Raw genomic sequence first — 26,947 nt, forward strand, 5'->3', positions numbered from 1 at the left:
ATGTGTATTTTGTAATCATTAAAAGTTATAAAAATGAAATAAGTTGTTCCTCTCCCCAGTGGAGTAACCTGGAGTTCCATGTTGAGAGCCTAGTTTAGCAGGCATGTCCAGGACAACCAACACTTTGACACAACCTAACCAAAAAACACATGGTGTCTAATTTTAGCATTTGAAAAGGATACCCTATGCTACTCACTATACTCCAGAATTTCCAAGGATCTCATTTCTTATCTCTTAACTACTGTCAGATGGAAGATTTAAAAGAAACTCAGAAAACAAATCTCAATTTTTTTTTGTCTCAGGAATATTTTCCCCTTACATTTTATGAAGGGTCACTATTATCACACCTACCTTTGCTCTTTTTAAATAATCTTTATTCCAGGAAACTATCTCTTTCTCTCCCATCAGACCAAGAAAGCATGTATTCCAGTGTTCTTTAAAAAGAAAAATAAAGACAGACCAAATAGGTTTTGCTCATTCAAAATATTGCAAAGCTGGCCAGGTGCAGTGGCTCACGCCTGTAATCGCAGCACTTTGGGAGGCCGAAGTGGGTGGATCATTTGAGGTCAGGAGTTCAAGACCAACCTAGCTAACATGGTGAAACCCTCGCCTTTACTAAAAATACAAAAAGTAGCTGGGAGATAGTGGTGCGTGCCTGTAATCCCAGCTACTTGGGGGCTGAGGCAGGAGAGTCACTTGAGCCTTGGAGGCGGAGGTTGCAATGAGCTGAGATAGTGCCACTGCACTCCGATCTGGGCAAGTGAGTGAGACCCTGTTTCAAAAATAAAATAAGATAAGATAAGATAAGATAAAATAAATTCCAAAGCTAACCTTATCAACCATCATCACTTCTTTCATTATGACTTGAAATTTAATCAGAAGGGTATATAATTTTACTTACCACCTCCATTGTTTACTGGGATGGGATTTTAACTGTCAAACATAAAATACATCATACCATAAAGAAGAAATTATTTCCATAAAAAGCAAAAAGCATCTGTCAAGAAAGCAGCAGGCCTCTTCAGAGTATAGTGATGCCCCCACTCACACGTAACACTGTTCTTACAAGGGCAGATTTGGAGAAGGCTGATGAAAATTCCACATGCTGGGAAGATTTTTAAAGATCGATGGGCTTTTAATTTTTGAGTCTCTTCAAGGAAGATTTGCAGGCGTGGAGTGTTCATTGTGAACGCCCTGAGAAAAATAATTGTATTGCTAAAATTCTATATTTACCATCTCCTCTCATGGGGAGTGCAGTAATAGTCCTCTATGAAAATAGCTGGCCCCTAGGAGGAAGTGGGGAGAAAGACAATTGCAACAACCTCACAGAAGTTTCACAATCATACCAAAGCCCTGGGTGGAAAGGTGCTAACAGTATGTATCTCGGAGCTGGATCCAAGTGGCTTCTGCAACCCTTCTCTTGCCTCTTAGCACCCACACCAACTTCGTGATAGCCAGTCATGCATGATTCACATTACCCAGCAAGCTTCTAATTATCATTGTGGAATTCTTGGTGCGCCACAGAAACATTTATCAGTTATTTATAACATCAGAAAGCCAAGTTCGTGGGCTCTCCTGATGACTGTTCACTGGTTCTTTGTGGACTCTATATCCCACAGGTGAAGAAAAGAGCATTTCTTAGAATTCAGTCGACAGAGTCCCCTGGGCTGACCTCTCCATCCCTGCTGCCTTGGACAGATTCCATTGAGTCATTCCTCTAAAGAAATGCCTAGTCCAGCTGCCACCTGTACCCAGGTTGGCTCTTCTACTCCACAGATCTGCACTTGCTTTCTTCAGCCCCGTGCAGCCTCTGGGATGAAACAGCTCTGACAGCTCACTTGGATGTAGATGAAAGTTCTCCCATCTTGGCCCCCACCCCTACCCCTTCATATGATTAGCATGTTAGTGCATTTGGGGATCACTGGCTACATGGAAACCTAAATTTACAGATCAATTTGTCAATTCATTGGAAGAAAGCAAGGTAGAGAGAAGGTTTATTACCATCTTGCAGCTTCTATAGATTTAGTGGAGGCAGCAAGGGATAGTTCTCTCCTCAGATCTACTCAGGTCAACTTGTTATGAAACACTTGTTTTTCAATCTACCTTAAAAACAAGCCTTGTAAAATTGATAGAATTATTCACCAATTCTTTATTGAATCAGCAAGAGATTCACAATAAAGAACAGCAAGCAAATAAAGTCTCCTACAAATTGTTAGCCCCATAAAGCTAAAACCAATAATTACTTGGCAGGAAAAAAATTCACCCAACATTTGATGGCATTAAGAATGTCATGTAAGAGTGTACCCTCAAAAGAGCAAATGTGGCTTATCATGGTGGCTCATCACGCTTGTAATCCCAGCACTTTGGGAGGCCAAGGCAGGCGGATCACTTGAGGTCAGGAGTTCAAGATCAGCCTGGTCAACATGGTGAAACCCCGTCTCTACTAAAAATACAAAAATTAGCTGTGTGTGGTGGCAGGCACCTGTAATCCCAGGTACTTGGGAGGCTGAGGCAGGAGAATCACTTGAATCTGGGAGGCAGATGTTGCAGTGAGCCAAGATTGTGCCGCTGGACTCCAGTCTGGGCGACAGAGCAAAACTGTGTCTCAAAGAAAATAAAAATAAAAAGAGTAAATGCAACCTCTGACTTCCACAGGAGTCAGGGACTGAGTCCACAGGAGGAAGTTCAGAGCCTATCCTCTCTTCTGAGCATTTCAGGGTTCTTGGGGGCAGGACAGTATATCATCCTGCTGCATTTCTCAGCAAAAAAATATGTCATCAGTTCTCCCATGGTCATGAGTTTTCAGAGGAAAACTGTTTCTGCCTCATCATCCTCCTATTTCATACAATACCTTCAGATGGGTTTTACAACAGCCCTGCGTGCTGAAACGAGGCAAACAGGCCTATAGTTCTTTCCTGTTACAGGAAGCAGTGTTCACATGCTCAGTATTTTAAAACCCAAAATTGGCCCTTGCCTAAGTGCAGCATAAAGTATTTTGTAAGTCAAGATGTTTTGATCCTTTGTTGATGTCGTCATTTTATTTATTATAGCGTTTCTAGTTATGAACACAAGTTAATGGACTTTTTTTTTTTTTTTTTGAGACAGAGTCTCACTCTGTCACCCAGGCTGGAGTGCAGTGGCACAATCTCTGCTCACTGCAACCTCTGCCTCCCGGATTCAAATGATTCTCTTGCCTCAGCCTCCTGAGTAGCTGGGATTACAGGCGCCTGCCACCATGCCTAGCCAATTTTCATATTTTTAGTAGAGACGGGGTTTCACCATGTTGGCCAGGCTGGTCTCGAACTCCTGACCTCATGATCAGCCCACCTCGGCCTCCCAGAGTGCTGGGATTACAGGTGTTGCCACCACACCTGGCCAAGTTAATGGACTTTTAAACAAGCTTCTTGTCAACTGGCGAACTTCAACTGTTTCTTTATTAAAATTTTATTTTATTTTATTTTATATTTTATTTTATTTTATTTTATTTTATTTTATTTTATTTTATTTTATTTTATTTTATTTTACTTTATTTTTTGAGATGGAGTCTCTCTCTGTCACCCAGGGTGGAGTACAGTGGCATGATCACAGCTCACTGTAGCCCAGACCTCCCGGGCTTAAGCAATCCTCCCAACTCAGCTTCCTGAGTAGCTGGGACTACAGGTGCACACCACCACACTTGGCTGATTTTTAAATTTTTTTAAGAGATAGGTTCTCACTATGTTGCCCAGGCTGCTCTCAAACTCCTGGGATCAAGTGACCTTCCTGCCTCAAAAAAACTTTATCTTTGTTCTCTTATGACTGGGATAGTGGAAGTTTAGTTTTTAATTCTGAATTACAGAATTACAGTTATTGACTTTGCATCGCCTTGTAGCTCTTGGCTGCTCTTTGTGGGGTTCAGGGACCAGTAGAATCAGGAGCCCCTGGGAGCTTATTAGGAATGCAGAATTTCAGGCTCCTCCCCAGACCTACTGAGAATCTGCATTTTAAGAAGATGTGACTTTCTGACGAGCTCAGGTCTCTCTCCAGCCTTCCCTAGGGTTCATCTTGCATCTGACACCTCCTCCTTCCTCCAGTGGCTCTCTAACTCCTAGCTCTCCTAACTAAAGATGTTGTTGGTATGAGTCCCATTTCCATTCATCATTACGCTGGTAGTTAATATTAGTGGGAAGCTTACTGGCTTTCTTGATAAAAAATCACTATCAAAACTTGAACAAGTGAACTTGTATTCATTTCTCTGGCTGTTGACAATAATGTTTAGTCTAAATTCTCGAAACATAGTGGCTGTGTTTATTTTTGTCTCTTCACACTGTTCCTGAGACAGGCATTACACTCATGTTTAGGTGATCATGAGATGTCCAACATTGTGTTGTAATTCTTCAGCAATATCTTCTAAAACTAAAGCTGAGTTTTCTAAGAGGTGAATATGAGGAATCAAATAAGTAGAATAACCATATTGGAGATGATCTCATTGACAAAGCTGCTTTTTTTACCCCCTTCTGGCCAGAACACAATTCCGTTTTTTAATATATAGTCATGCACCACATAATGACATTTCAGTCAACAATAGAGCACATATGCAATAGTGGTCCCGTAAGATGGTAATGGAGCTGCCCCCTACACGTGTACCATTTATGTTTTATACTGAATTTTTACTGTACCATTTCTATGTTTGGATATGTTTAGATACACAAACACCATCGTGTTACCATTGCCTACAGTATTCAGCACAGTAACGTGCTGTACAGGTTTGTAGTCTAGGAGCAGGAGGCCATACCATATAGCTCAGGTGTGTAGTAGGCAACACCATCTGGGTTTGTGTAAGTGCACTCTGTGACGTTTGCACAATGACAACATTGCCTAACAACACATTTTTCAGAATGTATCCCTGTCGTTAAGCAATCCACAACTGTATGTGTAATGTTTTAAAGGTTTCAATAATTTAAAAATACATCCCCCTCCAATGTGTTTGGTGGTGGTAGTGTTCTTATTTTGATGTGTTTGTTTATTTGGTGGTGGTAGTGTTCTTATTTTGATGTGTTTGTTTATTTGTTGCAAATGAAGATGTATTTGATGTCCAGGATATCCTAAATAGAAACCATAGTCTAAAATTGTATATAAGAAATATTTTGTTATAAATTGACATAAATACCTAGGAAAATATTGAAATTGTCAATAAAATAAGTTCATTACCTCTTAGAATATGTTATTTTCAAAATAAACTATAATCTATAGTTCATTATCAAATCAAAATTACATAAGGATTAAGATAAGCAAAGACTACATAATGCAATAATGTTCTGTACCTATACCAATAAGCTTGATTAAGAGTGTTCTGCAAGTAGCATTTTCTAACTGATTCTGTATATTCTAGCCACAAGAATCTTGATTGAACCCATTGTGTAGGACTCAACAGGCCCAGGTATCCAATGATAAACATCCCTGTAAGACCTCTGTCTTTAGCTGAAGCTGGACAATTGGATTCACAGATGTTAAGACAGAGGCTCTGGAACACAGAGACCTAAGGGCAGATCTTATCTCTATCATTTACTGTTTGACCTTGAGATCTTATCTCTACCGTTTACTATTTGACCTTAAGCAGTTACAATTCCTCATCTTTAAAAGAGGAATCATAGTTCCCTCCTATATGGTTGATATAATGTGAGGATTAAATGCAGTAATACATATAAAATATTTAGAGCTGTATTAACGAGTATTATTATTGTTGATGTAGGCTGTAAAACAGTTACAAAACAGTACTCGGTATTCATAAGTGGTTTCAGTTAAAGATGTTTTAAATTTAATATAATTGAAGTGCTAGGTTCACATTTCCTGACAAATAAATTCTAAGCAATACTGTATCCTTTTGCAGGTAGAAGAAGCAGATGATTGGCTCAGATATGGAAACCCTTGGGAGAAGTCCCGCCCAGAATTCATGCTGCCTGTGCACTTCTATGGAAAAGTAGAACACACCAACACCGGGGCCAAGTGGATTGACACTCAGGTATTCAGAGTGCTCGTATAGCCAGCATTTTGTATAGTATTTAGTACAGTAGATAATACATTGACTATGTAGCATATAGTGGTGATATTGAGTATAGGGCATGTCGTGTATTGAATAATAGAATATATTTTTGTAAATAAATCTGTTACTTCTCTTAGCGCAGCCCACTCATTTTGGAGACAAGGGAGCTGAGGCCAAGAGAGGAGTGACTTTTATAAGGGTCATTTTGCAATCAGCTTTGTCAGAAAATTGTCAGTTCTTTTTTTCGTTTGTTTTGCCAGAAAATTGTCAGTTCTATAGTAACCAGCATGCTTACCTCTTTGGTTTTATATTAAGGTGTTGACAGCAAAATTGAATAATTTTAAATGTCATTCCTGGCTGGGTGCGGTGGCTCACAGCTGTAATCCCAGCACTGTGGGAGGCCGAAGCGGGCAGATCACCTGAGGTCAGGAGTTCAAGACCAGTCTGGCCAACATGGTGAAACCGTATCTCTACTAAAAATATAAAAATTAGCCAGGCGTGGTGGCACATGCCTGTAATCCCAGCTATTTGGGAGGCTGAGGCAGGAAAATCACTTGAACCCAGGAAAATCACTTGAACCCAGGAGGAGGAGGTTGCAGTGAGCCGAGATCATGTCACCGTACTCCAGCCTGGGCGACAGAGCAAGACTCCATCTCAAAAAATATATAAAATAATATAAAATTAAAATAAAAGTATGCAGGTTTACACAATCAATCCTGGAAGCATTTTATTTACACTGTGGGTCCCACTGCTGAGCTAATTTGTATTTACAAAGCACCTCTAGATATTTTCAGAATGTACCCAGAAATTCAATTACAGAAAGTATGTGTTTCTGGGCCCACACAGGCAAGGTTAGGGGGCAGAGGTAATATAAGTGAGCTGGCCCAAGCCATGCAACTTAGCTTCATAGATTGAAGTCATCACATGAATTAACCCCAAACTGGTACCCAGTGATGTCAGAGCATGAGTCCAGATGTGCTCTGTGCGTGCATGGGATGGCTTCCAATAAAGTCAAATGACAGTCATGTGGCAGTTTAGGTCCTCTAGGAAACAGACACCAGAGAGAATGAGAAGTGCAAGTGGCATATTTGGGGATGCCTGTGAAAGATAAAGGGGAGAGGGAGCAGGATGAGGTGGGAAGACTTCAGACTGTGACACAGGTGTGCCACCTGTGAAAAGTGAAGGGGAAGGAAGCAGCATTCTCAGGGAGAGCCTCAGACCGCAGTGCCGCTCTGAGCAAGTGGCCAGGCTGATGGAGCCTGAGACCAAAGATTGCCCATTAGAGAAGTCCCGGCCCTAGTGTCCCAGCCACATGGAGCAGCCCAGAGAGCACAGCTTTGGTATGAGCTCTGAGGGAGCAAGTTCTCTTTGAGGTTCTCTGAAAGAAGATCTAAGCTGTGCACTTTCTGGGCTGCCTTAATTATGCTTCAAGGGTCAGAAGGGTCAAACTCTTGTTTGAACCGAGACTCAGTCCCACCCTGCAAATTACTTTCCCTGATTGATTACAACTTGCTTTAAAAGTCCAGAGACTTTTATCTCTTAAGAAAGATATTTAAATGAGGGTGATTTCTTACTTTGAGGTCATGGTGATCATGAAAGTATGACTGAATATATGTGATTGATATGGGCTATAATGCTTCATTCATTCACAATTCAGCAGACCAAATTAAAGAGATGCTTGTTTAGGTTTCAATCCTGCCATGACTGTGACCTTGGGCAAGTCACTTCTCTCTCAGCTTCAGCTCCCTCATGTCCAAAATAAGTGGGTTGCACTAAATGAGATCCAGCATCCTCCAGTTCAATTACTCTGTCATTCTCCTTCCTTCGAGCTTGACTCTGATGAGGCCGGGAATAAAAATAAATGATTTCTCACTTGAATTTTCAATGCACTGTGAAACATAGTTAATCTTCCTCTTCTCTATTTTAGTGGCTGTCACAAAGATCAAGCTAGATTTTCCAAAGCTTACCTCTTAGACTCAACTCAGCTAATTATCAGCTGATTTGGCAGATCACTATAGGAATCACTAAAATAACTCCTTATGCAACTTTAAGAAACTAGCATAGCATTTTAAATATTATATGAGATGTTATAGCTTCATAAATTTCCTGTTCCATTTATTTTCATCATACTTGAAATCAGTTCACTGAAAAACCTATGCAAAACATATTCTAAGTGCTATTTTTTGGTGGGTACAGATTCACATTGTCACTTTGTTTGCATATCATATTTTATTATTATTAGAGCAATGCCTTGATCTGAAACATGAAAGATAAACTTTTTTGGCTGGGTGCAGTGGCTCACGCCTGTAATCCCAGCACTTTGGGAGGCCGAGGTGGATGGATCACGAGGTCAGGAGATCGAAACCATTCTGGCTAACACGGTGAAACCCTGTCTCTACTAAAAATACAAAAAAATTAGCCGGGCATGGTGGCAGGCACCTGTAGTCCCAGCTACTCGGGAGGCTGAGGCAGGAGAATGGTGTGAACTTGCAGTGAGCTGAGATTGCACCACTGCACTCCAGCCTGGGCAACAGAGTGAGACTCCGTCTTGAAAAAAAAAAGATAAACTTTTTTGAATACCAATACCATATCATTCCATTCCACTGCATTTATATCAGGGCAAGGGCACATGGAGAGTCAACATAGAAATACTGTAAAGGACCACCAGTGTGGATGGTTTCAGTCAGTAGATTGTACCAGGTGGAGGAGGAACCACATGTTCCTCTAATACCCTCTGCAGCCCTGAGACCCTCTTCTCCATTTAGGCCTCACAAAATTTAAGTTGGTGATGGAGCCAGGAATAGAATTCCATTGCAGTCTCCCAGCCCCTTGTTCAACCTGTGTCATCACACTTGGGAAACGATGAGCAGCTGCTTCTGTTTAATCCCACAGGTGGTCCTGGCTCTGCCATATGACACCCCGGTGCCCGGCTACATGAATAACACTGTCAACACCATGCGCCTCTGGTCTGCTCGGGCACCGAATGACTTTAACCTCAGAGACTGTGAGTACAGCACAGGCCTTGGTTTCTTTATGCGTGTGCTTAATCTTTTTGATTGGTAGTTAGAACCAAATTGAGCTTGAAACAAACAAACAAAAAAGCCTTGAGTTTCTGATCTGAACTTCAGTGACTAAGCAGGCATTGTATGGAGGAAGTAGGGAGGGCATTTTTAAAGCAATGCTCATGTGAAGTCCAGCAAGATGGTGTGTTGAAATCCTTTGTGTTTTTTAGGAATTTTAGGAATCCCACATGACACACAGCACAGAGCCAGTGAGATCAAGAGGTTTCCAACAACAGTGGCTGGTTTCTCTATTTATTGTTTCTCTAACTTTCCCCTAGTTAATGTTGGAGACTACATTCAGGCTGTGCTGGACCGAAACGTGGCCGAGAACATCTCCCGGGTCCTCTATCCCAATGACAATGTGAGTGATCAAGTTTGCTTTCTTAGTGGCAACAGGAGCAGCTTATTTCACAAGAGCCTGTTCAGTAACCTATAAAACACATTTAATATTGATGTTTTTCCATGTGCAGAACAAACTCTGTATTTCTTCCTGAATTGTCTAGATTTCCCCTCCCAACCAAGTAAGGAAAACAAATCTGTATAGTTCATGAAATCAGAATTGGTATTTTGCCCTTGATTAGTGACCCCATCACTAATTGGGAAGTTCTAGAGATGTATTTTAAAACAAAACCTGGATATAAGAGATGAAGTAAATCACTGGTGAAGCACTACTTCCTTTCCAGATAGAAATTTTATCTGCAAAGTCAGAAGTCACTGAATATTTTCTGCCTCGCCTCTTCTCTCACTGACTAGGCTCTTTCTGGTCCTCTGCCCTGATGCTAGATGGAGTTAGAGACCCTGGGGCAGACCCATGAACAAACATCTGTTTTTTCTGCCACTGACTTGTATCTTTTTCTTATAGTCCATTGTTCTAATTTTATTATAAATATAGCTTAGTTAAGAAAAAACACTTGGGGCCAGGTGCAATGGCTCATGCCTATAATCCCAGCACTTCGGGACGCTGAGGCAGGCAAATCATTTCAGGTCAGAAGTTCGAGACCAGCCTGGCCAACATGACGAAACCCCATCCCTACTAAAAATACAAAAAGTTAGCCAGGTATGGTGGTAGATGCCTGTAATCCCAGCTACTGGAGAGGCTGAGGCAGGAAAATCACTTGAGCCTGGGAGACAGAGATTGCAGTGAGCCGAGATTGCACCACTGCATTCCAGCCTAGGTGACAGAGTGAGACTCCATCTCAAAACACATACACACACACACACACACACACACACACACACACACACACACACCACTTGGAACTGGATCTTGGATAACTGCTATTGATTCTTAGTTGTTTTAAATATATGTAACTCTAAACTTCTCTATGGGTAAAATCATTTTCATGAAGCTGTAATGATTTTTTTAAAGCGGTCTCAGAAGCAATAAAATTAGTACTCTGCTTTACAAAGATGGCAGAAAACAAGGATCTTGGGGGGACTAGGACATAAATAGTCCTTAATAACAGATGTCCACCTGGTGTTAAATCATAATCTCTCAGAAGGGAAGATGATTATGTGGATTTTGCTGGAGCATTTTTAGGAACCTAATTGTATATGTTATTATTCCTTTGTGGAAAACATTGTGGCTTCAGTACATTTCAGAGAAATCTCTAACCCAAAAGCAAAACGTTATTCTATGTCAGGGTCAAAGTAAGAGTTCTTCCAAGTCTGGGACCATACTGCCAACCTAACCCAGTCTGCAGGGGCTTGAAATTCATCCTCCTGTCTTCAGTAAGGACCAAAAGTAACTTTACTGGGAAATAATCATCTGCAGTAACTGACAATATATACTAAGTTAGCATGGGGTAAAAAGTTGACTAGATTTGTTGGGTAAAAGGGAGTTCTCAGGATCATGTTTTTGTTTGTTTGTTTGTTTTTAAGAGTAAGCTGATAAATCCTTTTATACTGTAATTACAATAACAAATTCATTCTTCTCCTCAACTTGGCCATAGCCCTGGCATAAGTCAGTGATTATACTTTTAAGTATTAGGGAGTTCAGAGCCCCAGATATTCTATATGCAGACCTCTATGCTCATATTCATTAGTTTTAATAAGACTCTGGTCCAAGGCTTACATTTGGGGGGTGGGGTGCTCATCATTTTAAAAATTTTAATTTTAATAGTTTTAGGGGTACAGGTAGTTTTGGTTACATGGATAAGTTCTTTAGTGGTAATTTCTGAGATTTTACGCACCTGTCACCGGAGCAGTGTACATCCAATAAATTGTCTTTTACCCCTCAAGTCCCCAAAGTCCGTTACATCATTCTCATGCCTTTGCATCCTCATAGCTTAGCTCCCACTTACAAGTGAGAACATACGATATTCGGTTTTCCATTCCTGAGTTACTTCACTTAGAATAATAGCTTCCAGCTTCATCCAAGTTGCTGCAAAAGACATTATTTGGTTCTTTTTTATGGCTGAGTAGTATTCCATGGTGTGTATATATATACATATATATATACCACATATTGTTGTTGGTTGATGGGCACCTAGACTGATTCCACATCTTTGTAATTGCGAATTGTGCTGCTATAAACGTGTGTGTGTACATGTGTCTTTTTCATATAATGACTTCTTTTCCTTTGGCTAGATACCCAGTAGTGGGATTGCTGGATCCAATGGTAGTTCTACTTTTAGTTCTTTAAGGAATCTCCATACTGTTTAACAGAGTAGCTGTACTAATTTATATTCCCACCAACAGTGTAAAAAGTGTTCCCTTTTCACCACATCCACGCCAACACTATTGTTTTTTGACTTTTTAATTATGGCCATTCTTGCAGGAGTAAGGTGGTATCTCACTGTGATTTTAATTTGCCTCTCCCTGATAATTAGTGATATTGAGCATTTTTTCATATGTTTGTTGGCTGTTTGTATATCTTCTTTTGAGAATTGTCTGTTCATGTCCTTTGCCACTTTTTCATGGGATTTTTTTTTTCTTGCTGATTTGTTTGAGTTCCTTGTAGATTCTGGATATTAGTCAAGGCCCACATTTTTAATAGAAGTTACAGTTTTTAATTCTATGACCAGGTAAAGACAGGGAAGCTCCATGATCTATAAAAATCGAAGTGTGATGGCTCAGGGTTAGGACCATTTCTTGGTGACATTTACATGGTTCAGTTGACCTACAGCAAATCTATGTGGGAGGAACTTGGAAGCTGGCCGCCATCATGGCCTCTAAGGCCTCCACCCTGCACACCATGGCCTGGCTGCATTCCTGTCTCACAGTCATGTAGGGCATTCTCAGCCAGTCGTGGTTCTCCACACGGTCCATGGCTGCCATTGCTTGCTGATGCGTTGCCTGCCAGGAATGTGACTGCAGGGAGGAGGGCGGTCATGTGCTGGTTGTGCTCAGCTGCAGGAACTGGGGATAAGGTCGGAGGCCAAGTGTCCTCAGGCTGTCATTAACCTTTTCCTTCATCTTCTTCCCTACTTCCGAGTACTTGGTACTACCAATTCCTGAGCCTTGGGAAGCTCCAGTGTACACATTGAGTTGCTTTTTGGCTTTTCCCCACTACCAGGTCAGGATTTGGCTGTCTTGGATCTTCTTCGGAATCACTTACCACTCATGCATCTGGTTTTCAGCCTCTAAAAGGTTGTTGCTATTGTCTTTATCCCAACCTCTTTATCTTTTATCTGTTTGCCTTTAGAGAATCCTTTTACTGCCATTTTCATGGGGTCTCAGGACAGAGCAAAGGTTCACAGTTTGGCATTCAAACCACCACCCCTCAGCAGATGTCCAATGGGCCTTAGTCTTAAAGTTCCCAGTGCAGGAGACACCAGTCACATTTTGGCCACACCTACAATATGAACCATTTTTATTCTATCTCTCTGGCTTGAAGTTTTTTGAAGGGAAGGAGCTAAGACTGAAGCAGGAATACTTTGTGGTGGCTGCAACCTTGCAAGATATCATCCGCCGTTTCAAAGCCTCCAAGTTTGTCTCCACCCGTGGTGCAGGAACTGTGTTTGATGCCTTCCCGGATCAGGCAAGTATTTAGTCTGTGGATGCAGTTGGGGTCCACTGAGGGATTGACTGGGATTTCCTATCAGATTATTCCTCTCTCTCAGTGCTAAAAACGTTGAGCAGGAATAGTGTGCATCAAGCCTTTCATAGAAGGTGGGCATATCATCCAGTGCTTTCTCCAGATGTGTTAGGATGAAGAAGCCAGACCCTGAGCCATCCGTTGCCTTCATGTTGATGTCTTTCCCCACCCAGGTGGCCATCCAGCTGAATGACACTCACCCTGCACTCGCCATCCCTGAGCTGATGAGGATTTTTGTGGATATTGAAAAACTGCCCTGGTCCAAGGTCTGGATAGTTTGGCTTCTTTTTCCTTTAATTAACCAGAATGGCTGCAGTTGAAAGACTGCCAAAAACTCCCTTTTTAGTTTTTCAAAGTAAGTTATTGTTGCTAACTTTCAACAGTTAAAGGTACATTTTCCCTGACGCTGACATTTTCCATCCTTAGAGTTTTACAGGGAGTAAGACTATAAAATAAATGAGTACATTCCTAATGGGACACAAATCAATAGCTGTATTAAGGCTTATATGGTGTTTACCATTTTTGTGTTGAAAAAGATTAAAAATTAATTTATCTAACCTCAGAAGACAACTAATTGAGTGTCCCCATAGCTTTAGAAGTCAGCATTTTACATACTTTGTACTTGCTGAGAGCACTATTTACGTTTTTATCCCTCAATCTTTGTGTATTTAATAAATGAAAGACACGTAAGGATAGTAGATAGATTGATCGGAATGCTCTCTTAAGCTTCTTCGGTAGCTTTACAAGTGGCTTTCCCCTCACACCCAGAACATGTTTCTATTATCTGGACTATTCAGGAACTTAGTGGAATTGAGTGCGTCTGACTATGCAGGCTCGGAATTGTCCTGTTGCAGGCAGGGCAGGGTTGAAGAAGGGTTTGGCCTGTGCAGTGGGCTGCCCACCTTCAGGGCAAGCAGCTGACTCCTTCCTTTCCCCCAGGCGTGGGAGCTCACCCAGAAGACCTTCGCCTACACCAACCACACAGTGCTCCCAGAAGCCCTGGAGCGCTGGCCCGTGGACCTGGTGGAGAAGCTGCTCCCTCGACATTTGGAAATCATTTATGAGATAAATCAGAAGCATTTAGATGTAAGTCATTTTGAGAGATTTTTTTCTCTTCATGAGTGTAAGGTCTTAAGGTGTTACAGATGGCTACAGTGTTCCCTCTTACCAAACATCTTCAATCATTGATACAGCAAAAGTATTCAAGTCCGAGTGGGGCTCAGGCAAAGGCAGCTTTTTGAAAGTGCTGAAATGGAGGGATGGCACCTCCATAGAGCTAACTCAACCCCTCCCCGTGGAAGTGAAGTTTATATTGAGTATATCGAAGATTTTGCTTAAGACATCAACAGCGTTATCCCAATGTTGCTTTAAACCTGAGTGACCAGCAAGGGCTTTCTCTTCCTTTGGCTAGAGAATTGTGGCCTTGTTTCCTAAAGACGTGGACCGTCTGAGAAGGATGTCTCTGATAGAAGAGGAAGGAAGCAAAAGGATCAACATGGCTCATCTCTGCATTGTCGGTTCCCATGCTGTGAATGGCGTGGCTAAAATCCACTCAGACATCGTGAAGACTAAAGTGTGAGCCTCCATTACTCTGGCAGTGGGTCTGACACTGACCCATTAATGGAATGATGCTACTAAATGCAGGGTTGCACTTAGGGTTGAGGAAAGGCCTTGTTATGTTTAAAAGTATTTTCTTCTATACAAAAAACTCTCCTCTAAAAAAAAAAAAAAAGAAAAGGAAAGAAAAAAATGCTTTCTTCTCAGAGCCATCTTAATACTAGGCATAGGAGCCAAAACAAACAAACAAACAAACAAAATACCAAAAAACTATTCTACTGAAAGTGTGGTATATATGTCAGTGTGAAGAAGTCAGATGGAAGTGACTAGCTTTGGAATTTTTCTGGTAATTCTTTTGAGTTGCAAATGAATTTCTCTTTAAATGACACCCATAGCTACTGTCAGCCTGTCCCTCCACCTTTATTTAAACTTTCTAAGCCTGCACTTGGCTTCTTGAATATAACTCCGAACTTTGTCCAGTGTGCAGGACCCTTTGCCGTTTCAGCCAAATTCAGTGATGTGTCTCCTCCGTCTCCAGATTCAAGGATTTCAGTGAGCTAGAACCTGACAAGTTTCAGAATAAAACCAATGGGATCACTCCAAGGCGCTGGCTCCTACTCTGCAACCCAGGACTTGCAGAGCTCATAGCAGAGGTAACTGGGAAGTGCTGAGAGGAAAGGAGGCCTGACTCGAATGCAAGAGCCATATGACTATACTTGTAACTTGTAAATCCAGTCTACAGCAGGGCTGGCTTCCTCAGCATGTGGCTTGTGCAGTCACACAGGGCTCCCTGCTGGGTTTAATTCTCTGCTGTAGTCATCTTGAAATTATTTATTATTATTATTATTATTATTATTATTATTATTATTGAGACAGAGTTTCACTCTATCGCCCAGGCTGGAGTACAGTGGTGCAATCTCTGCTGACTGCAACCTCCACCTCCCGGATTCAAGCGATTCTCCTGCCTCAGCCTCCCGAGTAGCTGGGATTACAGGCACACATCACCATGCCAAGCTAAGTTTTGTATTTTTAGTAGAGACGGGGTTTTACCATGTTGGTCAGGCTGATCTTGAACTCCCGACCTCAGGTGATCTGCTCCCCCTTGGCCTCCCAAAGTGCTGGGAATACAGGCATGAGCCATCACACACAGCTGTCATCTTGAAATTCTTAATTTTTGAACAAAAGGTCCTGCAAATTATGTAGCTACTTACAGCTAACAGTATTCATAGGACACTCACATAGAAGATGGTTTTCTCTAGTAAAAGAGGATAATAAAGCTCATATAAATAACTAACAGAACCTGGGTTCCTGGTCACTCTTATAAGTAGATTTCCTGTTTTTAACACTTTAATACCAGTGAAGCTGGCCGGGTGTGATGGCTCATGCATGTAATCCAGTGCTTTGGGAGGCCTAGGCAGGAGACTCACTTGAGGCCAGGAGTTTGAAACTAGCCTGGGCAACATGAGATCCACTCCCACCACCACCACCCATCTCTACAAAAATAAAAAAAATTAGCCAGGTGTTGTGGCATGCACCTGTAATCCTAGCTACTCAGAGGCTGAGGCAAGAGGATTGCTTGAGCCCAGGAGGTCAAGGCTGCAGTGAGCTATGATCACAACATTGCTCTCCAGCCTGGATGACAGAGTGAGATCCTGTCTCCAAAAAAATTAAATAAAAATAAAAATAACTTTTAGGCTGGGCGCGGTGGCTCACGCCTGTAATCCCAGCACTTTGGGAGGCCGAGGCAGGTGGATCACGAGGTCAGGAGATCGAGATCATCCTGTCTAACATGGTGAAACCCCGTCTCTACTAAAAATACAAAACAAAATTAGCCAGTCGTGGTGGCAGCGCCTGTAGTCCAAGCTACTCGGGAGGCTGAGGCAGGAGATTGGCGTGAACCTGGGAGGCAGAGCTTGCAGTGAGCCGAGATCGTGCCACTGCACTCCAGCCTGGGAGACAGCGAGACTCCATCTCAAAAAAATAAATAAATAAATAAATAAAAATAAAAAAGTAAAAATAATTTTTAAAAACTGCTGAAAATACATTTAAGATACTAGCAAAAGTATTCTTCCCACATAGACTTTACAGCCTCTTCTTTGAGTCAAACTATCCCATGTTCTGTGTGATACGTGAACTATACTGTGGTAGATGACAGAGAGAAATACTGACAGAAACTGCCCATTTGGACTTGATTACTATCCCTAAATTGAAGTCACCTTTTCCTTTGAATTGAAAGAAAATTGGAGAAGACTATGTGAAAGACCTGAGCCAGCTGACGAAGCTCCACAGCTTCCTGGGTGATGATGTCTTCCTCCGGGAACTTGCCAAGGTGAAGCAGGTGAGCCTTCCAGGTGTGAGTCCCCTCCTGGGCACTCACTGTGAGAGTTTATCCTGTAGTTTTTGTTTGTTTATTTTTTGAGACAGAGTCTCGCTCTGTTGCCCAGGCTGGAGCGCAGTGGCACGGTCTCGGCTCGCTGCAACCTCTGCCTCCCGGGTTCAAGCGATTATCCTGCCTCAGCCTTCCAAGCAGCTGGGATGACAGGCACCCGCCACTGCACCCGGCTAATTTTTGTATTTTTAGTAGAGACAGGGTTACACTATGTTGGCTAGGCTGGTCTCGAACTCCTGACCTCAAGTGATCCACCCGCCTCAGCCTCTCAAAGTGCTGAGATTACAGCCATGAGCCACCACGCCCAGCCTATCCTGTAGTTTTTAAAAACAGACCACCCAGCCGGGCGCAGTGGCTCATCCCTATAATCCTAGCACTTGGGTGGCCAAGGAGGGTGAATCACCTGAGGTCAACCATTCAAGACCACTCTGGCCAACATGGTGAAACCCATCTCTATTAAAAATACAAAAATTAGCCAGGCAGTAGTGGCAGATACCTGTAATCCCCGATAGGATAATCTCTTGAACGTGGGAGGTGAAGGCTGCGGTGATCTGAGATCATGCCACTGCACTCCAGCCTGGGCAAAGAGTGAGACTCCGTCTCAAAAAATAGAAAAACCGGACCACTCAACGCTTCTAAGCCAAAAGAGCTCTGGCACCATGCATTGTCTCAACAGGAGAATAAGCTGAAGTTTTCTCAGTTCCTGGAGACGGAGTACAAAGTGAAGATCAACCCATCCTCCATGTTTGATGTCCAGGTGAAGAGGATACACGAGTACAAGCGACAGCTCTTGAACTGTCTGCATGTGATCACGATGTACAACCGTGAGTCAGCCCCGTAGCCAACAAGCCCCTTGCAGGTGGAAGCAGCAGCCTCAGCATAGGTCTCACTGCCCTGACCGTCAGCTGTCTTCCATTCCATCCACTTCTCCATCTTTTTCAGGCATTAAGAAAGACCCTAAGAAGTTATTCGTGCCAAGGACAGTTATCATTGGTGGTAAAGTAAGTTGATTCTATTCAATGGGGACTTGAGGGGTCTAATCTCTTTTTTTTTTTTTTTTTTTTTTTTTATACTAAAAATTGGAAGCCTTTCTGCTTTCCTTTTTTTTTTTTTTTAATTATACTTTAGGTTTTAGGGTACATGTGCACAATGTGCAGGTTTGTTACATATGTATCCATGTGCCATGTTGATTTCCTGCACCCATTAGCTCGTCATTTAGCATTAGGTATATCTCCTAATGCTGTCCCTGCCCCCCCCACCCCCCACCCCACAACAGTACCCGGAATGTGATGTTCCCCTTCCTGTGTCAGGTGGGAATTGAACAATGAGGGGTCTAATCTCTTGCCATTCTTCTACTTCATCATGGCTGCCTTCTGTCAATGCGTTTGACCTTCTTCCCCAAGGCTGCCCCAGGATATCACATGGCCAAAATGATCATAAAGCTGATAACTTCAGTGGCAGATGTGGTGAACAAAGACCCCATGGTTGGAAGCAAGTTGAAAGTCATCTTCTTGGAGAACTACAGAGTATCTCTTGCTGAAAAAGGTACTACCCTCATTGCAAAACATGCAGGGACCAGGGCAAACTCTAGAGATTACATGGTATGAAAGATGGGGCAGCCAAGCTCCAGGAGCTAGTAACTTAGGATAGAAGGTATCACTCTTGTGCAGAATAAGGGCCTATGGAAAGAGGTTTTAAAGTGACCCAAGTCACAATGAAATTGATGTCCTGGAGTCAGTATCACAGGATTATACTTGCAAGTACATTTTCTTCCAAGCCAGTGAGAGCTAGGTGCTGGGGGAGGCAGCCCTGAGGTTTCAGCATCATTCAGAACCCGCTCTGTAAAATAGAGGAAAGGTCTTCAGTACCCAGCTCCAGTTTTGCAAGAGAACACCAAATCCCCAGTCCTCAGATATTCCTTTGGTCACCCTGTGAGAAGAAGAGCTGTCACTTGCTCTTGTAGCAATAATAAATGAGGGCAGATGTCAGGCTGCCAAAGCACGAGGCTTAGATGTGCCTCACATGGGCACTTCAGCATCAAGCATGATGCTCCCACATGGGGACAGCCAGATGGGCAAGAAGCCAGTGTCCCTTTCTCTTCCACTGGGACCTTTGGTTATTTGGGTCACAAGCTCACAGAGCACCATCCACATGCAAATGCCCAACTGTGTATTCACCCACTTCCCAAACTGAAAAGGTAGAAAGGGAGCTTTTTCTTTTTGTGGTGTTTTTAGGTCCTCTGATGTTACTATTTAAGAACTCTCTGCATAAAGAGAAAAGAGCCAGGTTCCCAGGGATGCAAAAGAAGATACATCTAATCCACAAATAAGCTCTCAGAGAAAAGCAGAAAAGTGGTCCTGACCTTTGTAGTCAAAGGAAGTGCTTCAGGCAGCTCTAATTTGTGTGCAAATCAGCCTGAAAGGTCAGGGGCTAGAAGTCTAGCCCCAGGCACACCTCAATTACGTGTGGCTTATTTCCCTGCAGGGAAAGTGGAAGGAAGTTGGTGAGAAGTAGAAGGAATGCAGACAATCCAGTCTCCTCAGGTTGCCAAAGAGGAGTCCTGGAGAGACCCTCTGAATGTTATGGATCAAGAGAGAGAAGTTCAGCCTGGGCAACACAGGGAGATCCCATACCTACAACAATTTTTAAAAATTAGCTGGACATGGTGGCATTCGCCTGTAGTTGCAGCTACTTGGGAGGCTGGGGCAGGAAGATTGCTTGAGCCTAGCAGGTCAAGGCTGCAGTGAGCTGTAATTGCACCACTGCACTCCAGCCTGGGTGAAAGCGTGAGACCCTGTACCAAAAAAAAAGAAAGAAAAAAAAATTTCAATATATTTTATAACGTAGAAGAAATAAAAATAAAACCGTAACAAAAATTGGAAGGAATAAAAGGAAGAAGAGAAATGTAGTATCAATGTTTGTCGCAGTCAGTAGATACTCTTCAAAGTTTACAGCTCGAGAAAGAAATATAAACATATAAAATGGACAAAAGTGGTTGCCTGAGTCAAGGGGAAAGAGTGTGATCTGCCTTCTAGACCATTTGAATGTTTGTCTTAATGTGCATGTATTACTTTAATTATCAAAACGGCCCAACTTAATAAATGCTTCAATACAATACAAGCAGATCTAGACAGACAAAATTACTAATTTTAACTTACCTTTCTTGCAGTCATTCCAGCCACAGATCTGTCAGAGCAGATTTCCACTGCAGGCACCGAAGCCTCGGGGACAGGCAATATGAAGTTCATGCTAAATGGGGCCCTAACCATCGGGACCATGGATGGGGCCAACGTGGAAATGGCAGAAGAAGCCGGGGAAGAGAATCTGTTCATCTTTGGCATGAGGGTAGATGATGTGGCTGCTTTGGACAAGAAAGGGTGAGAGAATAGCTTCTCTTTGCTAGGCAGGACCCCACCCCGCCAGAAGGTATGTGACCTCAGAGGGCTTCCTGCTCACACAGATATCCCACTGAGGTTGAATCACATAAGAGGTGGCAGCAGAACATCTCCCATGATGAGGCAGGAGAGCCTCCTGGCCACAGATTAATATTATTAAACCCAGCAAGTAACAGTACAGACACATGGAGGAGTTACTATTTGTTATCGGCCATTGCAGAGCTGGCCTCAAAGAGCTATTTTTCCTCCATACGTTTGATTTTTACTTTGATCAAAAGATGAACCAGTTTCTGGTTAGAAGGTTACCTATAATTTAAATCATGATCTGGTGCTCCTTTAAGATATCAAAGAAATTGACGAAAATGTGATAGAGAATAGATACGGGTGTACAGAAGTAATTGGAAACATTTATTTTCACTTAATATCTGGATGGGTTTATTAACCGGAGTTCAAGCACAAAATAAAGAGTACTGCCCAAAGAAGCAACATTTGGAGGATATTGGATATACTTCCAGACCCTTGGAAGTCAGTTTCACTCAGTAGCAACAACTTTTGAGAATCTGTGGATCCAAAAAGCAACTGATCTACTTAATACAATGTTCATTTAGAGCCATAAAGTCTGCTTTGAAATGGACCTTGCTGTATTCTACCACATCAGACTCTTGATCTTTGACTACAGTTTTCATTATCTATTGTTCTTAGTGTCTTTGGTTATAAGGAATCAAATTTACAGGGAGAAGGACTTACAGATCTAGTTAAAAGTTATATATACTCTTGGCGAAATCTATAATGACTTCTTTGAATGCTAGTATTTCTGAATGTATTTTTTCACAATGAATGCAGTGTCTAGTGTGTTGTTAATCACACAACACAATAACAGAGCCTTTTTCTTATCACCCACCCACCTCTGCCCCACAGGTATGAGGCAAAAGAATACTATGAGGCACTTCCAGAGCTGAAGCTGGTCATTGATCAAATTGACAATGGCTTTTTTTCTCCCAAGCAGCCTGACCTCTTCAAAGATATCATCAACATGCTATTTTATCATGACAGGTGAGTTCCCATAAGAAGATGGTGCTATTTGGATCATGAAAGGGGGACAAGAAAATCTTAAACCAACCAACTCTAAAACCAACAAGAAAATCTTAAACCAATCTTAAACCAACTTAAACCCACTCATGTAGATCCGCATAAATTAGCGTGATCTGCTCAGGTAATTTAGGCTTGGGAAAAAAGTTAGATATTCTCCACCAACGATGCCAGTAAGGTTTAAGAATAACACACACAAATCTGGTTCTCTTTTTCTCCTTCCACTGATATTCCCAACTTCCAAATGCATCCAAGTGATGGCATTCTCACATGTGAGAACCATAAGAAGGTTGAGGGCTGGTTAAAAGTCTTACAAACAGAAATATGAATTTGGTAAACCAGCCATGCCCGATATTAAGCAAAAGATGATTTACATGGAATTTTAGCATATATCTATTAATGAAGCTTTTGACTGTTTTTTTTCCTCTTCCAATCACAAAATAAAAGGTTTAAAGTCTTTGCAGACTATGAAGCCTATGTCAAGTGTCAAGATAAAGTGAGTCAGCTGTACATGGTGAGTAAATTGCCAAGATTTATAAAGAAAACCAGTTTACTATGATTTAAAATGTGGGTTTTTAAAATTAAATCTAAATAGCAGATCCCCATTAAGCAATCAAAAAAACAACAACAAAAACAAACAAACAACAACAACAAAAAAAAAACCTTGACTTTTCCCAAGTTCAGGCCAAGGTTGAGATTTGACATTTCAGCAGGAGTTGTAATTTTTTTTCTTTTTTTGAGACAGATCTCACTCTGTCGCTCAGATGGGAGTGCAGTGACGCGATCTTGACTCACCGCAACCTTCACCTCTTGGCCTCCCAAGTAGCTGGGATTACAGGCATGTGCCACTACACTTAGCTAATTTTTGTATTTTTTGTGGAGATGGGGTTTCACCGTGGTGGCCAGGCTGGTCTAGAACTCCTGACCTCAGGTGATTCGCCCACCTCTGCCTCCCAAAGTGCTGGGATTACTGGCATGAGCCACCATGCCCAGCCAGTTGTAAATTTTTTAATATCCAAGTTTTTTAAAAGTCACAAATAATTCAATATTTATTGAGCACCCACTCTGTAGCAGACATGTCCTGGAAGCTAAGGAAATAAAGCCTCAGAGGGGCATTCGGTGTCTTTTTCATGCCAGGCACTGTGCTGGCACTGAGAACACAGCATGAGCAAAGTTGAGGTCTCGCCCTCCCTCCCCTCCCTCAAGGAGCCTGTTTGAACATCGAGATTCTTAACCAGAGGTACACATCAAAATCACCAACGTAGCTTCATCATAGTACAGATGCCAGCCCCGCCACTGAGAGATTCTTTCCCAGCAGTGGGTGGGGTTACCATCAGGATTTGAGAAACCTGCCATGATGTTTCTAAGGCTAAACCATGGTTTGTTAAGATAAGGACTGACCCCTATTCTTTGAAAATTGCAAAATAAGTACCTCTTGTGGACTTCTCATGGAGGGGGCTGTATCGATAGAATATAAATGTGTAGAAAGAGAAAGCTTCATAACTGAATTTTTAAAAAAAGAAAGAAGAATAAAGAGACAATACTATACTGAGGGAAAAAAAAAGGGATGGGTAGGGCCATGTGAATAAGCCTCCACATGCAAAGTTATACGCTTTATCAAACAACTCTCTAGCTGTGTTTTGTAAATATGTAAAAAGGTTGATCATCTCTGATAGGAGAGACTTTTGTGAATTTCAGATACTCTAGAGGAATGGATACTGGAGGGGGCTAGCTCTGTGCCAAGACTCCAGGGTGGGTTTTACTAACATTTCTTTCTATTCCTTTCCCAAGGCAGATAAAAGGGTAGTTCCTACAGTCATCCTAAATGTCCCATTGGGATTTTAAAAAGGATCATTCAACGCCTGTGCTGCTTTACAGCCCTTATCTTCTAATAGAATAATGGCCAGTCCCCCAGTGGCATATAGACCAGAATAAGTTCAAGTTAATGGCTACAAACAAGCAGGACAGTGCTAGAGCTAAGCTCAGGGGCTCACTACCTGCTTCCTGTACATTGGAGAGAAAAGCCATATACAGGCCCCAAGAATGCAAAGACACAGGGAAGAGAATGGCCACCTCAAGACAGATCAATAAAACAGCACAGGAAAGAAAAATATGTTCTTTTTTCTCTCCTGTGACAAATGTGAATGTCTGCTCTGTTAAAATTATGGCCCAAATCCAAAGCGTGCTCATCTAGAAACCCAGCATTTGATTTGGTCTTCCTTGTTCATTAGTGCAAATTGCAGCTTTTTACTCTTAACAATGATTGTATTGTTGAGACTTAGTAAACATGACCCATATGGCTGGGAAGTCTATTCATTATCCATTTAAATAGTTAAAGAAAATGAAGAGAGAAGGCTTTTATCCTCCTCTTATTATAGGAAGTTTCCAAAGTCTGAATAAACAAGTTTCAGATGCTGTTTTGCTGTACCTTAAGGAATGATGGTAGTTTTAGTCTTTCTCGTAAGCATTTATAATGCATTGATAACATTTTTGAATAATGTTCTGTTCACTTCCAATACACTTTTAGAGTTCCTTACAAAATTAAGAGGCTATAAAATAAATTCTTTCTTATCATATTCTTTTATACAAAAATTATGAAATTTTGATATATTTTTATTAAGGATAAAGACTCAATTGACCCTGTTTTGAAGCCCCAGTGGAGTGTTTGGGACTCGGTGTAAGCCTACTAGGGTGCGTACCTTCAGAAAGAACAAGAAAAGCTAAGTAGGTCAATAAAGCCTCTCATTGAATTGTTTGCCTGCATAATAGCTAACATTTTAGGGTAGTGTTTTTCAAACTCTGTGAGCCATAGGATAAGTCTCTTGACATGGCATTTAGCAGACAATGATTCCTCCCCTATAGTTTAAAGGGAAGTATCTTCATTCATAAGAAAGCATGGGAAATATGCCTTACATGCCAAAACATTGTAACCATAGCAGGAATTGCCAACTAGGCAATGTACATCCATGATTTCTCTTAGAGTGAAAAATACTTTTTTCATTCCTAAGAGAATTATACTCTAAATATGAGAAAAGTGCATTCTATTCTACCTCTCAACAGACAAGCAAGAATATTTGTAATTTACTGTAATTTATTCCTGTCATTTGCCCTCATGAAATGTGTTTGGATGTGCTTGGCTGATGTTTATTATAAAGCTCACTGCACACTGGGACTCTGGGCTGTATATGCATATGTTGTTTACAGAATCCAAAGGCCTGGAACACAATGGTACTCAAAAACATAGCTGCCTCGGGGAAATTCTCCAGTGACCGAACAATTAAAGAATATGCCCGGGACATCTGGAACGTGGAACCTTCAGATCTAAAGATTTCTCTATCCAGTGAATCTAACAAAGTCAATGGAAATTGAACTCTAGAATGTCTCTAGAAAACATAGCTTCTTACTGAGCTTGAACATTTTTACAACATTCACTGGTTTTTGTTTTGTTAGCTAATAATCTATAATAGTTGAGTATCTCTGGGAATAGGGAGGGAAATTATATGTAATAGAGCTTAAAAATAAAGTGTCAATTTCCAAGGGCTACATGAGTGCCAAAACTAATTTTATAGCAAATCTAGTGATGCTTTGCTACTGCTAGGATTTACCCCAAAACTAGTCATAAAATTAGAAAACTGCTTAGAACTTTCAAATGCCATTTAAATGAACTAAACTAAAATACAAAAAACTTAACTATGTAGAAGCAACTTTCTTACACTGCTATCTGAGTCCAAACCAAAGACCAATGTCTTAGTCCCTGTGGGCCGCTAAAACAAAATGGCATAAACTGGGTAGCTTACAAACAACAGAAATTTATTTCTCACAGTTCTGGGGGCTGGGAAGTCCAAGAGCAAGGCGCTGGCCGATTCAGCGTCTGATGAGGGCTACTTTGTGGTTCATAGTTGAAGCCTTCTCACTGTATCCTCAAATGGTAGGAGGAGTGAAGAGCTCTTTTGGTCATAATTTATAAGGGCACTAATCTTATTCATGAGAGCTCAGCCCCACCTCCTATTACCGTCACACTGGTGATTAGGTTTCAACATAATTTGGGGGGCAGGCCCAGATGTTCAGACCATAGCAACTACCTTATTCACAAATATCCATAGAATGTTTGATAACTACATATTTTTAGATAGGATCTAGATTTTACCAAATTCTGGTTCTCCACAGTGAGGTTTCAGCATGTTTTACAAAGTAGATTATGATAAGCTAAACGAGAACATTCCATACTGCCTAACATTTGTACTTTCTGTTGTTAAAATGGCAAGTGATTTGTAGAGAAGTCAATGGCTTCAGCTCATCCGACCAGCCCAGTACAATTTTACATTAAAACAATACACATCACAGATGGTGTTTGGACCAAGTCTTCATTGAAGATTTCCACTCCTCCCAGACTCATGACCACTGCTTGCTCAGGAAATCTCTGTAGAAAAAGGACCCAGATCAGCTCATACCCTTTCCCTACCTAAATAAGCAAAATATTATACATTTTCGTGTTGTGGCCTAAGTAAGCCAGAGCAGCCCTAATTGCCTTGAAGGGCAACATACATTTAGCAAAGCAACTCTTACCTCACGGTTATTAACAGTGTGGGGCTTTTACAAAGCAAGTTGTGTTGGAAGCCAGGAGGAAAGATAACCATCTTGACCCTCTCTTTGTTCCTGTATGCATTGCATGCAATTTCATAGAGCTGCAAGGTACAGAAAGAGACTCAAAGGCTGGCCGTTCAAAGCTGTAGATTTTTCTAGTCCAATTTCCCTAAAAGTGTACAGAAACAGCTAACTTGGGGAGTTTGTTCCATTAAGCCAGAGACACAAAAACTCTCCATGTCCCAGTTGGCTGTCTCTACAGCTAAAGATCTGAATGCTGCTCAGCTAATATAGAATACTGATAAAACCTCATCCTTCCCTGCTTGAACCCCCCTGCAAAATGACAAGGAATTGCTATGGACCCACTCTAGTAGAAGTTTGTTTAAATTCTGCATCTTCCATTTTAGAGCCACTACAGTAGAGATGACACAGAGGTTCCCACAGCAGCCTGGGATACCCTACACTTGCAGCTCCACACAACCCAGATGAGGAGCCAGGCTCTGCCACAAACACTCCTTTGAGCTAAAGTAGCCAAGAACACTGATAGCCATTTTATAAACCTATAGAGCCTATTTAGGGTTGTAGAGAATCGCCTATAATGTCAGAGACCCTCCTTTAGGCTCTAATCAAAGTTTGGCTGAATGAAAAAAATGGTGAAATGAGTATAGTATATTTCAGTCAGCATTGAGCCCTTAGTTTACCTTTTTCCCATACTCCAAAGGCACTGTCCTGTCATCCTCTCCATGTAAGATGAGAAGAGGAGAAGAAAGGAATTTAACACTAGGGACAAGTAGAAGAAAAGCATTCAGT

The 26,947-nt window shown here is 41.6% G+C and overlaps 2 protein-coding genes across 2 annotated transcripts in view; one reads left to right on the forward strand and one right to left on the reverse strand.

Annotated features, from left to right (window-relative positions):
* PYGL (glycogen phosphorylase L) overlaps positions 1-25,599 on the forward strand; it is a 39,868-nt gene extending 14,269 nt beyond the window's left edge. The window contains exons 5-20 of the mRNA XM_032179827.2: positions 5,870-6,001; positions 8,915-9,026; positions 9,363-9,445; positions 12,923-13,066; positions 13,297-13,389; positions 14,063-14,209; positions 14,535-14,698; positions 15,219-15,333; positions 16,917-17,018; positions 17,746-17,893; positions 18,012-18,070; positions 18,473-18,614; positions 20,239-20,446; positions 21,383-21,517; positions 22,001-22,067; positions 24,758-25,599. Of these exons, the coding sequence (XP_032035718.1) occupies positions 5,870-6,001; positions 8,915-9,026; positions 9,363-9,445; positions 12,923-13,066; positions 13,297-13,389; positions 14,063-14,209; positions 14,535-14,698; positions 15,219-15,333; positions 16,917-17,018; positions 17,746-17,893; positions 18,012-18,070; positions 18,473-18,614; positions 20,239-20,446; positions 21,383-21,517; positions 22,001-22,067; positions 24,758-24,922 (2,016 nt within the window). The 3' untranslated portion in view covers positions 24,923-25,599. The remainder of the gene's footprint in view (positions 1-5,869; positions 6,002-8,914; positions 9,027-9,362; positions 9,446-12,922; positions 13,067-13,296; positions 13,390-14,062; positions 14,210-14,534; positions 14,699-15,218; positions 15,334-16,916; positions 17,019-17,745; positions 17,894-18,011; positions 18,071-18,472; positions 18,615-20,238; positions 20,447-21,382; positions 21,518-22,000; positions 22,068-24,757) is intronic.
* Positions 25,600-25,898: 299 nt separating this feature from the next.
* Positions 25,899-26,947, reverse strand: part of ABHD12B (abhydrolase domain containing 12B) — a 29,441-nt gene continuing 28,392 nt past the window's right edge. Inside the window, exons 11-13 of the mRNA XM_032179829.2 lie at positions 26,839-26,917; positions 26,120-26,238; positions 25,899-25,973 (exon numbers count right to left, since the gene is read on the reverse strand). Of these exons, the coding sequence (XP_032035720.1) occupies positions 25,946-25,973; positions 26,120-26,238; positions 26,839-26,917 (226 nt within the window). The 3' untranslated portion in view covers positions 25,899-25,945. The remainder of the gene's footprint in view (positions 25,974-26,119; positions 26,239-26,838; positions 26,918-26,947) is intronic.

Source organism: Hylobates moloch, unplaced genomic scaffold (genome assembly GCF_009828535.3).
Source record: "Hylobates moloch isolate HMO894 unplaced genomic scaffold, HMol_V3 SCAFFOLD_16, whole genome shotgun sequence".
In the NCBI taxonomy this organism is placed as follows: Eukaryota; Metazoa; Chordata; class Mammalia; order Primates; family Hylobatidae; genus Hylobates; species Hylobates moloch.